At 55.4% G+C, this 16314-nt stretch overlaps 1 protein-coding gene across 1 annotated transcript; it reads right to left on the minus strand.

Moving 5' to 3' along the window:
• Nucleotides 1-5345: 5345 nt before the first annotated feature.
• On the minus strand, nt 5346-8394 carry LOC119972195 (actin, cytoplasmic A3a-like). Its single transcript, XM_038808533.1, has 3 exons — nt 8376-8394; nt 8011-8159; nt 5346-6517 (listed from the first exon to the last, which is right to left on the minus strand). The coding sequence occupies exons 2-3, from the start codon at nt 8134-8136 to the stop codon at nt 5513-5515; spliced, it is 1131 nt and encodes a 376-aa protein (XP_038664461.1). The 5' UTR covers nt 8137-8159; nt 8376-8394; the 3' UTR covers nt 5346-5512.
• Nucleotides 8395-16314: the final 7920 nt, after the last annotated feature.

The raw sequence follows: 16314 nt of genomic DNA on the forward strand, positions 1-16314 counted from the left end.
CCAACCAGGTTCCTTATCTTCACCACCGCACGAGAGCCGCACTGGTTCCCGAGCTGCCCTGTCCGAGTGTCCCACTCACACCCGGTCCTGAGGTGCCCTGTCCGGGGGTCCCACTCACATCCGGTCCCGAGGTGCCCTGTCCGGGGGTCCCACTCACACCCGGTCCCGAGGTGCCCTGTCCGGGGGTCCCACTCACACCCGGTCCTGAGGTGCCCTGTCCGGGGGTCCCACTCACACCCGGTCCCGAGGTGCCCTGTCCGAGGGTCCCACTCACACCCGGTCCTGAGGTGCCCTGTCCGGGGGTCCCACTCACACCCGGTCCCGAGGTGCCCTGCCCGGGGGTCCCACTCACACCCGGTCCCGAGGGGCCCTGTCCGGGGGTCCCGGTCAGACCTGGTCCCGAGGTGCCCTGTCCGGGGGTCCCACTCAGACCCGGTCCCGAGGTGCCCTGTCCGGGGGTCCCACTCACACCCGGTCCCGCAGTGCCCTGTCCGGGGGTCCCGTTCAGACCCGGTCCCGAGGTGCCCTGTCCGGGGGTCCCACTCACACTCGGTCCCGAGGTGCCCTGTCCGGGGGTCCCACTCACACCCGGTCCCGAGGTGCCCTGTCCGGGGGTCCCACTCACACCCGGTCCTGAGGTGCCCTGTCCGGGGGTCCCACTCACACCCGGTCCCGAGGTGCCCTGTCCGGGGGTCCCACTCACACCCGGTCCCGCAGTGCCCTGTCCGGGGGTCCCGTTCAGACCCGGTCCCGAGGTGCCCTGTCCGGGGTCCCACTCACACCCGGTCCTGAGGTGTCCTGTCCGGGGGTCCCGGTCAGACCCGGTCCCGAGGTGTCCTGTCCGGGGGTCCCACTCAGACCCGGTCCCGAGGTGTCCTGTCCGGGGGTCCCACTCACACCCGGTCCTGAGGTGTCCTGTCCGGGGGTCCCGGTCCCGAGGTGCCCTGTCCGGGGGTCCCGGTCAGACCCGGTCCCGAGGTGTCCTGTCCGGGGGTCCCGGTCAGACCCGGTCCCGAGGGGCCCTGTCCGGGGGTCCCACTCACACCCGGTCCCGAGGGGCCCTGTCCGGGGGTCCCACTCACACCCGGTCCCGCGGTGCCCTGTCCGGGGGTCCCAGTCAGACCCGGTCCCGCGGTGCCCTGTCCGGGGGTCCCGGTCAGACCCGGTCCCGAGGTGCCCTGTCCGGGGGTCCCGGTCAGACCCGGTCCCGCGGTGCCCTGTCCGGGGGTCCCACTCACACCCGGTCCCGAGGGTCCCTGTCCGGGGGTCCCGGTCAGATCCGGTCCCGAGGTGCACTGCCCGGGGGTCCCGGTCAGACCCGGTCCCGAGGTGTCCTGTCCGGGGGTCCCGGTCAGACCCGGTCCCGAGGTGCCCTGTCCGGGGGTCCCACTCACACCCGGTCCCGCGGTGCCCTCTCCGGGGGTCCCACTCAGACCCGGTCCCGAGGTGCCCTGTCCGGGGGTCCCGGTCAGACCCGGTCCCGAGGTGCCCTTCCCGGGGGTCCCACTCACACCCGGTCCCGAGGGGCCCTGTCCGGGGGTCCCACTCAAACCCGGTCCCAAGGGTCCCTGTCCGGGGGTCCCACTCACACCCGGTCCCGAGATGCCCTGTCCGGGGGTCCCGGTCAGACCCGGTCCCGAGGTGCACTGCCCGGGGGTCCCGGTCAGACCCGGTCCCGAGGTGCCCATATCCGGGGGTCCCGGTCCCGAGGTGCCCTGTCCGGGGGTCCCGGTCAGACCCGGTCCCGAGGTGCCCTGTACGGGGGTCCCGGTCAGACCCGGTCCCGAGGTGTCCTGTCCGGGGGTCCCACTCACACCCGGTCCCGAGGTGCCCTGCTCAGGGGGTTGCAACAGTTCTGGGGTGAATATATGTTTCACCTTTTCAGTTTTCTTGCGGGGGTGGGCGTGATGTTGGGGGCCAGAGGTCAGGGCGCCACCCTCTCTGCACCGGCGGAGTCTGAATGATTTTCTCCCCCCACCTCCAAGGAGCGGTGCCGTTTACGGGGTGGGGGGGGGTGGCCTGTGTCGAGGAAACCTCCACCCTAGCATCGCCCTTCCCCCCTCCCCCACACCCCTCGACACTCTGCCCCCAGGATGCGACTTCGCTGACCTTCACGCCGGCTTGGAGCTGCGCGCATCACCGCCCGTGTTGACCCATGCTGTAGTGACTCCAGGCACAGTACCCGACGCTAGGGCATCAGGTGGAGTGTCCACGAGGCAAAGTTTTTCAGTAGCCCCCAGCCAGAGGTCCGATGCAGGGGGCTTCCCTCAGCCGACAGGGTCGGAGGCGTCTGGGGCCGATCCCTGCTGCAATGTTCTGGTCGGATGGCCTGTTTTATTACAAGAACACTTGTAGCTAAAGTTATAAAGGATTTATCAGCATTAACTGTGGGTAAACTATATACAAGACAACAGATGAATGACAGTAAAATCATGCACAAGCAATCTCGCTCCAGCTTTCTCCAGCCAGTCTGAGTTCAACTGACTTTACATTCACTTATATACCATTGACATTCCTAGTGGTCAGTCGTTGAATTACAACACAACCATGGTATCAGTGCACCCGCCTCACGTTATTACGGGCCTTGCAGTTTATGGATGCCCTCCCTCCTCCATGCCAGCGTGGTGTCCCCTTGTGGGGGTCGGGTGGTAACGTCAGTGGAGGGGGAGGGGGAGGCAATGCCAGCCGCGGCCACCTTGGTGTCCGTGGTCACCAAGCGGTCGGGCTGTTCTTTCGCCCATGCCCCACCTTCTTGCAGGCATGGCACCGCACGCCATCCACAATGTAAATATACGTGAAGTCTCCCCTTAATCGGAGACTTTGAATCTCCTCTCTAATACCTATTCCCGGCCCAGGCGGATGAAAGCCTGGCGCCAGAAGGGGTAGATGTGCCTGAGGAGGGTATCCTTTGGGCCGATAGGGAACAGCCCCCCCCCCCCCCGCAGTAGTTGGAGGTGGGGGAGGAGGATCTCCGGAGGGAGGTAGGGCGGATCATTTGGAGAGTATGACCCTCTCGGAGGGTCCACCACCACGTAGGTCCCGCCCACCTTGAGCCCCTTCGCCAGGGCGAAGTGGACCACCCTCTCGGCCCTCAGGACGAACACTACCATCCTGTACATACGCGAGGCAGCCACAATGGCCGAGGACCCCGGCCGTTGTGCAAACGCGCGCCTCTATGTTGACGGTGGGGGTGAGCGTAACACTTAACCCCCTGTTTGTGGGTTAGCAGCTGGAAAGTGGCAGGGCTGTGGGGATCAAAGTGAATTATTTGTTTGCAGGATTTGTCACTTGCACCGTTGCGAACTCTCATCCACCCCATTGTTATTCCTATAATGCTTCATTTCTTCCATCGATCTCGATCAATTTTTTTCCTCACCGTTCTCACCCCCTCCTCCCCACCAGGACCATGTGTTAGCTGCTCCCAATAGTCCTTTACCACACTACTTACTGCGGTTCTGCCAGTGACACATCCTGATCTCTCTGTGCCACTGTCAACATCCTTCGTCTTGATCATCACCATTTTATATTTCTTTTAGCTTTTTACCCAAGAAAGCAGACGGAATGCTTGCCTTCATTGGACGGGGCATCAAGTATAAAAACTGGCAAGTTATGCTGCAGTTTTATAGAACCTTGGTAAGGCCGCACTTGGAATATTGCGCACAATTCTGGTCGCCACACAACCAGAAGGATGTGGGGGCTTTGGAGAGGGTGCAGAGGAGGTTTACCAGGATGTTACCAGGTTTGGAGGGTGTTAGCTAGATGGAAAGACTGAATAGATTCGGACTGTTTTCATTAGGAAGACAGAGGTTGAGGACTGACCTGATAGAGGTTCACAAGATTATGAGGGGTATGGAACATAGAACAGTACAGCACAAAACAGGTCCTTCAGCCCTCGATGTTGTGCCGAACATTGTCCGAAACCAAGATCAAGCTATCCCACTCCCTGTCATTCTGGTGTGCTTCATGTGCCTATCCAATAATCGGTTGAAAGTTCCTAAAGTGTCCGACTCCACTATCAGAGCAGGCAGTCCATTCCACACCCTAACCACTTTCTGAGTAAAGAACCTACCTTGGACATCCCTCCTATATCTCCACCCTGAATCTTATAGTTATGCCCCCTAATGGATACGGTGGATGGGCAGGCACTCTTTCCCTGGGTGGAGGGGTCAGTTACCAGGGGGCATAGGTTTTAAGGTCCATAGGACAAGGTTGAGAGGTGTTTTTAAAAAAAATGAAACAGAGGGTGATGAGTGTCTGGAACACATTGCCAGGGGAGGTTGTGGAAACAGATCAACATTCAAAAGGTATCTCGTCAAATACAGGGATAGGATGGGTACATGGGAAAAAGGCACAGAAAGTGCTGATAGTTTTGGGCCAAGGGTGGTATCATGGCTGGTACAAGCTTGGAGGGCCGAAGGGCCTGTTCCTGTGCTCTATTGTTCTTTGACACCTTCCCACCCAAAGTGTAAACTTTAACCTTTTTCCAAAGTCACGTAAACTCAAAACATGAGCTCCATTCTCTCTTCACAAGATGCAGTCAGACCTGTTGTGATTGTCCAACATTTTCAGTTTGTTTGTAATGCCAGCATCCACTACAGGATAACATTGGACTAAACAGGGCATGTGGAGTTGTTCCCTGAAGAGCCAGCATGGATGCAGGAGGCTGAAAGCCTCTTTCTGATCCAGCATGGACTGAGTAGGCCGAAAGGCCTCTTTCTTTTTAAAAAATAAATAAATTTAGGGTGCCCAATTTTTTCCAATTATGGGGCAATTTACCATGGCCAATCCACCTATCCTGCACATCTTTTGGGTGTGGGGGTGAAACCCATGCAAACACGGGGAGAATGTGCAAACTCCACACAGACAGTGACCCAGGACCAGGATTCGAACCCAGGTCCTCAGTGCCGTAGGCAGCAATGCTAACCACTGTGCCACCGTGCTGCCCGAAAGGCCTCTTTCTGATCCAGAGTACTAACAGCACTCCTCAATGTGATGGGCCTGGTTCACATCCATGTTGGGCTTTTTCTTGAACTTGACAACCTCAATCTTAGGTGAGAAAGGCAAAACCCGTCAAATTCCTCAGTTGGCATTATTGTTGAACTGGTTTCCCCCCCCCACCTCACATTGCAATTCACAACAGAATGAACAAACACTGATATTGGTCTTTATAGCTACTTGCAGTTTGCTGCATTTATATTATCCTCAAATGAGAGCGGTTTCACCAGCCCTATTAGAATGTCAACTGATGTTTCTTGTCAATCTATTTAAACCTTCAAATCGATGGAGACATCAGTCTGATTTCTAGAAAAATTTACTTGGTGCTGGAGAAACAACCAAAACATCAGCCAGGTGAAAATCATTTATTTCATTTTACAGTTTTAAGCAATAAACTCATTACAAAATCAAACTTTCAGCTGCAGCAAGAGGCCTTTGAGAAATATGGAGAGAAACTAAAAAGACAGAATTGAAGACCTCTGAAAAAGAGAGGCAGAATTACAAAGCCCCAAGTAAGTTAGAAACACTTGCGATGGACTATGGAGGGCCCAGACTCATCGTACTCCTGCTTACTGATCCACATTTGCTGGAAGGTGGAGAGAGAAGCCAGGATGGAGCCTCCGATCCACACTGAATACTTCCTCTCAGGAGGAGCAATGATCTTTATCTTCATTGTGCTGGGAGCCAAGGCTGTGATTTCCTTCTGCATCCGATCAGCAATACCTGGGAACATGGTGGTCCCACCAGACAGGACCGTGTTGGCATATAGATCCTTCCTGATATCCACATCACATTTCATGATGCTATTGAAACAGGTCTCATGGAGCCCATTAGATTCCATCCCGAGGAAGGATGGTTGGAAAAGGGCTTCTGGGCACCTGAAACGCTCATTACCAATGGTGATGACTTGGCCATCAGGGAGTTCATAGCTTTTCTCTAAGGCTGAAGAGGAGCTGGCTGTCTGCATCTCAGCTTCAAAATCTAGGGCCACGTACGCAAGTTTCTCCTTAATGTCACGCACAATCTCCCTCTCAGCTGTGGTGGTGAAGGAGTACCCACGTTCAGTCAGGATCTTCATCAAATAGTCAGTGAGATCTCTGCCAGCCAGGTCTAACCTCAGGATGGCATGAGGCAAGGCATACCCTTCATAGATTGGCACAGTGTGGGAAACACCATCACCAGAATCTAGCACAATGCCAGTTGTACGGCCAGAGGCGTACAAGGACAGCACAGCCTGAATGGCAACATACATGGCTGGCGTGTTGAAGGTCTCGAACATGATCTGGGTCATCTTCTCCCGGTTGGCTTTGGGGTTGAGGGGAGCCTCTGTGAGGAGAACAGGATGCTCCTCTGGGGCCACGCGCAGCTCATTGTAGAAGGTGTGGTGCCAGATCTTCTCCATGTCATCCCAGTTGGTCACAATGCCATGCTCGATTGGGTATTTCAGTGTCAGAATGCCTCTCTTGCTCTGGGCTTCATCACCAACGTAACTGTCTTTCTGACCCATTCCAACCATCACTCCCTGGAAAGTGGGGAATACAAAACAAACAAAAAAAAGGATTAATTCACAAACTGCAGGTAAAGACAGTAAACAAAGAGCAAACCAGTAACTACACTCCAAAACATTGAGGCATCCACTGATCGGAAACTGAAACACTGGGATCCTCCATCCTGCCAACTGAAATTCCTCCATTGCGGGCACCCCTGTGCCATGGGGAAGTCCACAGAGTGTGCACAGATGGCATTGTGGAGAATACCGCTGGCAGAGAATCCAGCCCCGTGTCTACAAGAGGCTAGGAATCACACTGCAAGTAACATACCTCCCAACTCCCCAAAGTCTGCCCACCAGGTCAAACTAAACACATCAGTAATGTTACCACCGAGAGGGTCTTGCAATGGACATTACCCAATCCAACATGGTTTGAAGATTACTAAACCCACTCAATAATGACACGCAAGAGAATGAAAACATTCCTCCCAGCACCAGAATAAACTGGGACAATGAGCTGAATAGGACAGACAATGTCGGAGCACAAGCCTGGGCTGGACAAAGTAACGAGTATCTCACAAACCTAGAAACAACTGGCTTCATTGCTTTGGTTTGCAAGGTCAAAGAAACTGGAACAGGCACAGGGAGACTGGATCGCAGGGTGGGGTAAGAGGGCTGTCCTGGGACATTATTACAGAGATTCACCCAAGGGTTGGATTGCCAAGAGTAGATACAGAGAAACCGTTTCCTCTCTTGGCGCAGTGTGGTTTGAGATGTCGCAAACTAGTGAAAAGCGCTTCACGCTGAAATGGGGGTGGGGCAATTGCAAATTCAAATGTTGTCGCACAAGAACTGCAAAAAGAAGTTAATTGGGGAACTGAATAGCTTCATCCAAATCTAGCATGTAGACTGCAGATTAAACAGACCCGAGATTGTAGAATTAGACAGGGAATTCTCAGAGAGGAGTAAACTCCTGGCTGACCTGGAACTACAGGAATTGCCCATATTACAGCCGGACACATACCACAAATTTAACTGTTTCAGATTCCAATCGGTGTATAATTTGAATACTCAGATAGTCAGCGTTCCTAGTTGATGCTACCCCACATGTTCCTTTAAGTCACAATCTAAATGACATTCTACAAACCATTAAACCATTAAGTCAGGCAGTAAAATTCCTGATTGGAAACAATGTTCAGCCTCACAGCAATCAATTAACCTGCAGCCTCTGAACAAGCCCCCAGCATGGGAACCAATTTCTCTACTTCATCCACTAAAAACTCTGGCTCCAATGGTCCCACTCAACCCCCAACCACAGTCCCACACTGACCAGCCAAACATGTACTGCAAAATAGGAATCAACAAGGGCTAAACATACATCAGAAGCATGAAGGAAATAGGCTACAGACCACAAACTGTACAGAGGAAGCTGAAACATTTCTGTTACAAGAACAATCACCCCCACGCGCCACACCCAAAGGATCAGGACTCTGACCCCACCACAACCAAACAGTTGAAGGACTGACCTGGTGCCGGGGACGTCCCACGATGGAGGGAAAGACAGCCCTGGGAGCATCATCTCCTGCAAAGCCAGCCTTACACATCCCAGATCCATTGTCAACCACCAGAGCAGCAACCTCATCATCAGCCATGGTTTAAACTCAACAGGAGGTGACTGAAAGAGAGGAGGAAAAACACATTAATACAGACCCAACAACACTGACCCAAACACTTGTTAAAACATTGACTCATTATCAGATATCTTCAGTTTGCCTCCTGGAGATTTTATTTTATAAAACCAACCCAGCACTAATTTCAGAGCCACAAACAGAAAGTTAGAGCAGAAAGACTGATCCTATCCCCCTGCCACACCTTGTTTGCTGTACAGTACCTGCTCTCTCACAATATCCTGGACTTATTTGTCCCACTAGGAAGCAATGAGATCGACACCCTCCCTCCCTGCTGCTTTTATTGAATTTGGGCCCCTCACAGACTCAGCATTAAGTTGACAACCAGTGAGAGACAAGGGGAGGAACTGACAACAACCAATCCAGTAGGCCTCTGGCTCAGAAACTTGCTTCTTACATTTTACCTCAGGACTTTTACAATTGGCACATCAGCAAAATACTGAGGGAATGTCAAACCATCCAACATTCAGTACTGAGGGAGTGCCACACTGTCAGAGGGTCAGTGCTGAGGGAGTGCTGCACTGTCAGAGGGTCAGTGCTGAGGGAGTGCCGCACTGTCAGAGGGTCAGTGCTGAGGGAGTGCCGCACTGTCAGAGGGTCAGTACTGAGGGAGTGCTGCACTGTCAGAGGGTCAGTACTGAGGGAGTGCCACACTGTCAGAGGGTCAGTACTGAGGGAGTGCTGCACTGTCAGAGGGTCAGTACTGAGGGAGTGCTGCACTGTCAGAGGGTCAGTACTGAGGGAGTGCTGCACTGTCAGAGGGTCAGTACTGAGGGAGTGCCGCACTGTCAGAGGGTCAGTACTGAGGGAGTGCCGCACTGTCAGAGGGTCAGTACTGAGGGAGTGCTGCACTGTCAGAGGGTCAGTACTGAGGGAGTGCTGCACTGTCAGAGGGTCAGTACTGAGGGAGTGCTGCACTGTCAGAGGGTCAGTACTGAGGGAGTTCTGCACTGTCAGAGGGTCAGTACTGAGGGAGTGCTGCACTGTCAGAGGGTCAGTACTGAGGGAGACCCGCACTGTCAGAGGGTCAGTACTGAGGGAACGCTGCACTCTCAGAGGGTCAGTACTGAGGGAGTGCTGCACTGTCAGAGGGTCAGTACTGAGGGAGTGCTGCACTGTCAGAGGGTCAGTACTGAGGGACGCTGCACTGTCAGAGGGTCAGTACTGAGGGAGTGCTGCACTGTCAGAGGGTCAGTACTGAGGGAGCGCTGCACTGTCAGAGGGTCAGTACTGAGTGAGCGCTGCACTGTCAGAGGGTCAGTACTGAGGGAGCGCTGCACTGTCAGAGGGTCAGTACTGAGGGAGTGCCGCACCGTCAGAGGGTCAGTACTGAGGGAGTGCTGCACTGTCAGAGGGTCAGTACTGAGGGAGTGCTGCACTGTCAGAGGGTCAGTACTGAGGGAGTGCTGCACTGTCAGAGGGTCAGTATTGAGGGAGTGCTGCACTGTCAGGGGGTCAGCACTGAGGGAGTGCCACACTGTCAGTTGGACTGTACTGAGGGAGTGCAGCACTCTCAGAGGGTCAGTACTGAGGGAGTGCTGCACTGTCAGAGGGTCAGTATTGAGGGAGTGCTGCACTGTCAGAGGGTCAGTACTGAGGGAGTGCTGCACTGTCAGAGGATCAGTACTGAGGGAGTGCCGCACTGTCAGAGGGTCAGTACTGAGGAAGTGCCGCACTGTCAGAGGGTCAGTACTGAGGGAGTGCTGCACTGTCAGAGGGTCAGTACTGAGGGAGTGCTGCACTGTCAGAGGGTCAGTACTGACGGAGTGCTGCACTGTCAGAGGGTCAGTACTGAGGGAGTGCTGCACTGTCGGAGGGTCAGTACTGAGGGAGTGCCGCACTGTCAGAGAGTCATTACTGAGGGAGTGCCGCACTGTCAGAGGGTCAGTACTGAGGGAGTGCTGCACTGTCAGAGGGTCAGTACTGAGGGAGTGCTGCACTGTCAGAGGGTCAGTACTGAGGGAGTGCCGCACTGTCAGAGGGTCAGTACTGAGGGAGTGCTGCACTGTCAGAGGGTCAGTACTGAGGGAGTGCCGCACTGTCAGAGGGTCAGTACTGAGGGAGTGCTGCACTGTCAGAGGGTCAGTACTGAGGGAGTGCTGCACTGTCAGAGGGTCAGTAGTGAGGGAGTGCTGCACTGTCAGAGGGTCAGTACTGAGGGAGTGCCGCACTGTCAGAGGGTCAGTACTGAGGGAGCGCCGCACTGTCAGAGGGTCTGTACTGAGGGAGTGCGGCACTGTCAGAGGGTCAGTACTGAGGGAGTGCTGCACTGTCAGAGGGTCAGTACTGAGGGAGTGCTGCACTGTCAGAGGGTCAGTACTGAGGGAGTGCTGCACTGTCAGAGGGTCAGTACTGAGGGAGTGCTGCACTGTCAGAGGGTCAGTACTGAGGGAGTGCCGCACTGTCAGAGGGTCAATACTGAGGGAGTGCTGCACTGTCAGAGGGTCAGTACTGAGGGAGTGCTGCACTGTCAGAGGGTCAGTACTGAGGGAGCGCTGCACTGTCAGAGGGTCAGTACTGAGGGAGTGCTGCACTGTCAGAGGGTCAGTACTGAGGGAGTGCTGCACTTCCGGCTGCGGCTATGCCTGGGTAGGTCGCACGTTCGGCAGCTCCCGCCGATAACGGACTTTTACTGATCTCCAGCGGCACTTTGACGATGATTCTCGGTGTGGGAAGGAAACAGTGAGGATCCCCCAGCGCTGTGTGGAGTGGACCAGGAGTGGGGCGGTCAAAAAAGCGGCTTTGGAGAAGAGAGGAAAACGGGCGCAAAAAAGCAAGATGTCGGCGGGCGTAGATCAGGCGGTATGGGCCCAGTGGTCGCGGGAGCAGCAGGAGGGGCTGGTTAGCACACTGGGCTAAATCGCTGGCTTTGAAAGCAGACTAAGGCAGGCCAGCAGGACGGTTCGATTCCCGTAACAGCCTCCCCGAACAGGCGCCGGAATGTGGCGACTAGGGGCTTTTCACAGTAACTTCATTGAAGCCTACTCGTGACAATAAGCGATTTTCATTTCATTTCATTTCATTTTTTCAGTTTCTCAGAAGCTGCTTTGCCGAGTTAAAGGTGGAGATGCTGGGCCCTGTGAAGGCGTCAATTGAAAGGCTGGTGGAGACCCAGAAGATGCAGGGGATGGCGATCAATGAGGTGCAGCAGAAGGCCTCTGATAACGAGGACGAGATCCTGGGCCTAGCGGTTAGAGTGGAGGCGCACGAGGCACTGCACAAAAAATGGCAGGAGAAGCTGGAGGACCTGGAGAATAGGTCAAGGAGGCAGAACCTGCGGACTCTGGGTCTCCCTGAAGGCGTGGAGGGGTCGGATGCTGCGGCATATGTGACCACGATGCTGGGCACGCTGATGGGCGCGGGGGCCTTCCATCGCCCCCTCGAGCTGGATGGGGCGCACAGTCTCCTGGCAAGGAGGCCGAGGGCGAATGAGCCGCCGAGAGCTATAGTGGTAAGGTTCCACCGCTTCACCGACAAGCAGTCGAAGAAGGAGCGGAACAGCAGGTGGGAGAACACTGAGATCTGTATTTATCAGGACTGGAGTGTTAGAGCTGGCCAAGAAGCATGCGGGGTTCAACTGGGCTAAGGCGGTCCTCCACGGAAAGGGGGTGAAGTTCGGACTGTTACAACCGGCGAGGCTGTGGGTTACATATTGTGGTGAATTATAAACCTCAGTAATTCACACTGTATTGTACCATATGTATTGAGCCTGTACTCGGTACGGTATTGTGTGTAATCGCGCGGCCCTGCCCATAGGGGGAGATGAGGAGCTTGTACTGGGCTCCACCCTTGGCTCTGCCCATGGCTCCTCCCCCAACCGGATGTATAAAGAACAGTTGCTGTGAGCCTGCTGCCAGTTCATCTTGGGTTCATCTCGTCGCAGGCAGGCTCTGTTGTAAGACGATTAAAACCACTGTTCACTTCTAACCACGTGTCGCGTGAATTGATGGTCTCATCAATTTAATCGTCTGAAGAAACAGTAAGAAACGACTATGGAATCAGCCCTCAAACCTGATCGACTGGATGAGGATCGACCCACAGGCTGCAGAGGCGAAATAAATCTTTTCACACTGGCTCAGATGTTTTAAGGCCTACCTGGCTGAAGCAAGCACTACAGAAACTACGGAGGAGCAGAAACTCAGCCTACTGCCGCAAGGGTGAGCCATCATATCTCTACTCAACTTAATTGTACCAACTCATATACGGAGGCCCTGGCCCTGCTCAACAGAATGTACGTGAGGCCCGTCAATGAGGTCTACTCACGCCACGTTTTTACGACTCGTCGCCAGCGCCCCACTGAATCGCTAGAAGAATTCCTGCGCGATTTAAAAGCCTTATCCCGGGACTGTAATTATCAAGCTGTAACTGCTGCCGAACACAGGGAACTCGCTGTCCCGCGATGTATTCGTTGCAGGCCTCAGGTCTAATTACGTGCGCCAGCGGTTGCTTGAGAAGAGGGCCCTAAACTTAGAAGACACTGTAGAACTCGCCACTACTATGGAGGTCTCGTTCCGCAGCCTCACCTCGTTCCCCGCGGACCCCGCGACCCCGTCATGGGCCCCCAACCAGCGACTGCCCCAGGCCTGCGCCGCGCGGCCACCCAGCCACTAAACTGCACCAGCATGCCACTATTGTGGACAGCCCCAGCACCCGTGGCAGCACTGCCCGGCCCGCAATGCGACCTGCAGCAGCTGCGGTCGGAAAGGACATTATGCCCGGGTATGCCTGGCGAAGAAAACTCCTGCCCCAAATTCTCTCGCAGCCCAGAGCACTCACTCCCCAAACTCGGAGGCCCGCAGGCCCCATAACGCTGCGGCCTGTATGCCGACTCTGCCCCCACCCGCCACGTTTGACCCATGGGAGCCGCCATCTTGGCAACCCCCAACCACGCGGCCGGCCACGTGCGACTCATGGGGGCCTCCATCTTGGATGCCATCTTCCTCACCGCCCGCCATGTGTGATCCACGGGGTCGGCCACCTTGGGCTCCATCCTCTCCAAACTCAGAAACTCAAATCGAAGACTGTGACCTCAGCGGGCATTCATCACTGGGCCACTCCAGCACAGCCGATCGAGCCACCAGCTACCCGCAACTGAGTGTGGTCACGTTGGACAGGTCGCGTCCTAAACACATCCGAAAATTGATGATGATCGTTAAAATCAACGGGTAGAGTACACCGTGCCTCCTCGACTCCGGGAGCACCAAGAGCTTCGTACACCCAGATCTGGTAAGACGCCGTTCGCTCCCTGTTTTCCCTGCACGGCAAACTATCTCCCTCGCTTTGGACTCCCACTCTGTTCACCACCAAGGGCGCAGCGTCGCCACTCTAACGATCCAAGGCGCTAGCTACTCGAATTTTCAGCTATACGTCCTGCCCGAACTCTGTGCCCCACTCTAACTGGGACTCGATTTCCAGTGTAACCTCAAAAGTCTCACCCTCAGCTTCGGCGGACCCCTACCCCCACTCACCATCTGCAGCCTAGCCACGCTCAGAATCTCCCCCCCCCTCCTCTCTTTGCCAACCTCACTCCGGACTGTAAACCAGTAGCCACTCGCAGCAGGCGATACAGCCTGCAGGACAGGGTATTTATCAGAACCGAGGTCCAGAGGCTCCTACGTGAGGGGATCATAGAGGCCAGTAACAGTCCCTGGAGAGCTCAGGTGGTGGTTGTCAAGACCGGGGAAAAATTCCGAATGGTATATCTGACTATAGTCAGACCATCAATCGGTTCACGCTCCTCGATGCGTATCCCCTCCCCAGGATTGCAGACATGGTGAATCAGATCGCCCAGTATCGTATTTTCTCCACGGTGGATCTGAAGTCTGCATACCACCAGCTCCCAATCCGCCCGGAGGACCGCCACTACACGGCGTTCGAGGCTGATGGCTGCCTCTTCCATTTCCTCCGGGTTCCCTTTGGCGTCACGAATGGGGTCTCAGTGTTCCAACGAGCAATGGACCGAATGGTGGACCAGTACGGGCTGCGGGCCACGTTTCCGTACTTGGATAACGTCACCATCTGCGGCTATGACCAGCAGGACCACGACGCCAACCTCCATCGATTTCTCCAGACGGCCCAAGAAACTCAACCTCACGTACAACACGGAGAAATGCGTTTTCCGCACGACCAGGCTAGCCATCCTCGGCTATGTCGTGGAAAACGGAGTTCTGGGCCCCGACCCGGACCGTATGCGCCCCCTCTTACAACTCCCCCTCCCTCATTGCCCGAGGGCCCTCAAACGGTACCTGGGATTTTTCTCATATTATGCCCAGTGGGTCCCCCAGTATGTGGACAAAGCCCGCCCACTATTTAAGGCCACACTCTTTCCTCTGTCAGCTGAAGCCCGCCAGGCCTTCAACTGCATCAAGGAGGACATCGCCAAAGCGGCCATGTGGGCAGTGGTTGAATCCGTCCCTTTTCAGGTGGAGAGCGATGCCTCAGAGGTCGCTCTTGCAGCCACGTTAAATCAGGCAGGGAGACCAGTCGCCTTTATCTCCCGAACCTTCTCCGCTTCGGAACTTCGACACTCCTCGGTTGAAAAGGAAGCACAAGCCATTGTGGAGGCTATCCGTCACTGGAGGCACTACCTCGCAGGTAAGAGGTTCACCCTCATCACCGACCAAAGATCGGTTGCCTTCATGTTTGACAACTCTCAAAGGGGCAAAATTAAAAATGATAAAATCCTGAGGTGGAGGATCGAACTCTCCACCTACAAATACGATATTATGTATCGACCAGGGAAGCTTAACGAGGCCCCAGGTGCCCTGTCCCACGGTACGTGCGCCAGCGCGCAAAGCGATGGCCTGAATGCCATCCACAATGACCTCTGCCACCCGGGGGTCAACCGGCTCGCCCACTACGTCAAAGCCCGAAACCTGCCTTTCTCCACCGAGGAGGTAAAAGCCATCACCAGGGACTGCCCGATCTGCGCGGAGTGCAAACCGCACTTCTATAGACCAGGCAAGGCCCACCTGGTCAAGGCTTCTCGGCCCTTTGAATGCCTAGCGATCGATTTCAAAGGGCCACTCCCCTCGACTAATCGGAATGTGTACTTCCTGAATGTCATCGACGGGTTCTCCCGCTTCCCCTTTGCTATTCCGTGCCCCAATATGACCTCCCACACAGTCATTAGGGCCCTGCATAGTATCTTCACCCTGATTGGTTTCCCCAGCTACATACACAGCGACAGGGGTTCGTCCTTCATGAGCGACGAGCTGCGTCAGTACCTGCTCGACAAGGGCACAAGTGAGGATCAGATGGGGTTTGTGAAGGGCAGGCAGCTGAATACGAATGTGCGGAGGCTCCTGTATGTGATCATGTTGCCCTCGGAAGGAGGGGGTGCAGACGTGGTAGCGGCAATGGGCGCGGAGAAAGCCTTCGATCGGATGGAGTGGGAGTACCTGCGGGAAGTGTTGGGCAGATTTGGAGAGGAATTTATAGAATGGGTCAAGTTGTTGTATCAGGCCCCGGTAGTGAGTGTTGACGAACCGACCTGCGATCGGGGTACTTCAGATTACATTGAGGAACGAGGCAGGGGTGCCCCCTGTCCCCCTGCTGTTTGCTTTGACAATTGAGCCGCTGGCCACGGCGTTGAGGGAGGCCAGAAACTGAAGGGGCTGGTTCGGGGGGGGGGGGGGGGGGGGGGGGGGAGAGCATTGTGTTTCACTGTATGCGGATGACCTACTCCTGTATATTGTGGATCCGGTGGCCTGATACACCAACTTGACCCATTCAGGTGGCGAACTTTTGCAGCTATTACTGGGCAGCGATTATATCCATGATTCGGAAATGGGTAGTGGAGGGAGAGGGGCCAGCGTGGAAATGGTTGGAAGCGGCGTCTTGTAAAGATACTAGCTTGGGGGCACTGATAACGGCACCGTTGCTGCTTCCGCCGACGCGGTATACCACGAGCCCGGTGGTGGCAGCGACTTTGAGGATCTGGGGGCAGTGGAGATGGCCCAGAGGGGAGGTAGGGGCCTCAGTCTGGACCCCGATATGGAACAATCACAGGTTCGCTCCCGGCAGAATAGACGGGGGGTTCCTAAATTGGCACAGGGCAGGTATCAAAAGGATGGGGGACTTGTTCATTGATGGGACCTTTGCTAGTCTGGGGGCGCTGGAAGAGAAATTTGGGCTACCCCC

The sequence above is a fragment of the Scyliorhinus canicula genome, chromosome 10 (assembly GCF_902713615.1).
Source record: "Scyliorhinus canicula chromosome 10, sScyCan1.1, whole genome shotgun sequence".
NCBI lineage: Eukaryota > Metazoa > Chordata > Chondrichthyes > Carcharhiniformes > Scyliorhinidae > Scyliorhinus > Scyliorhinus canicula.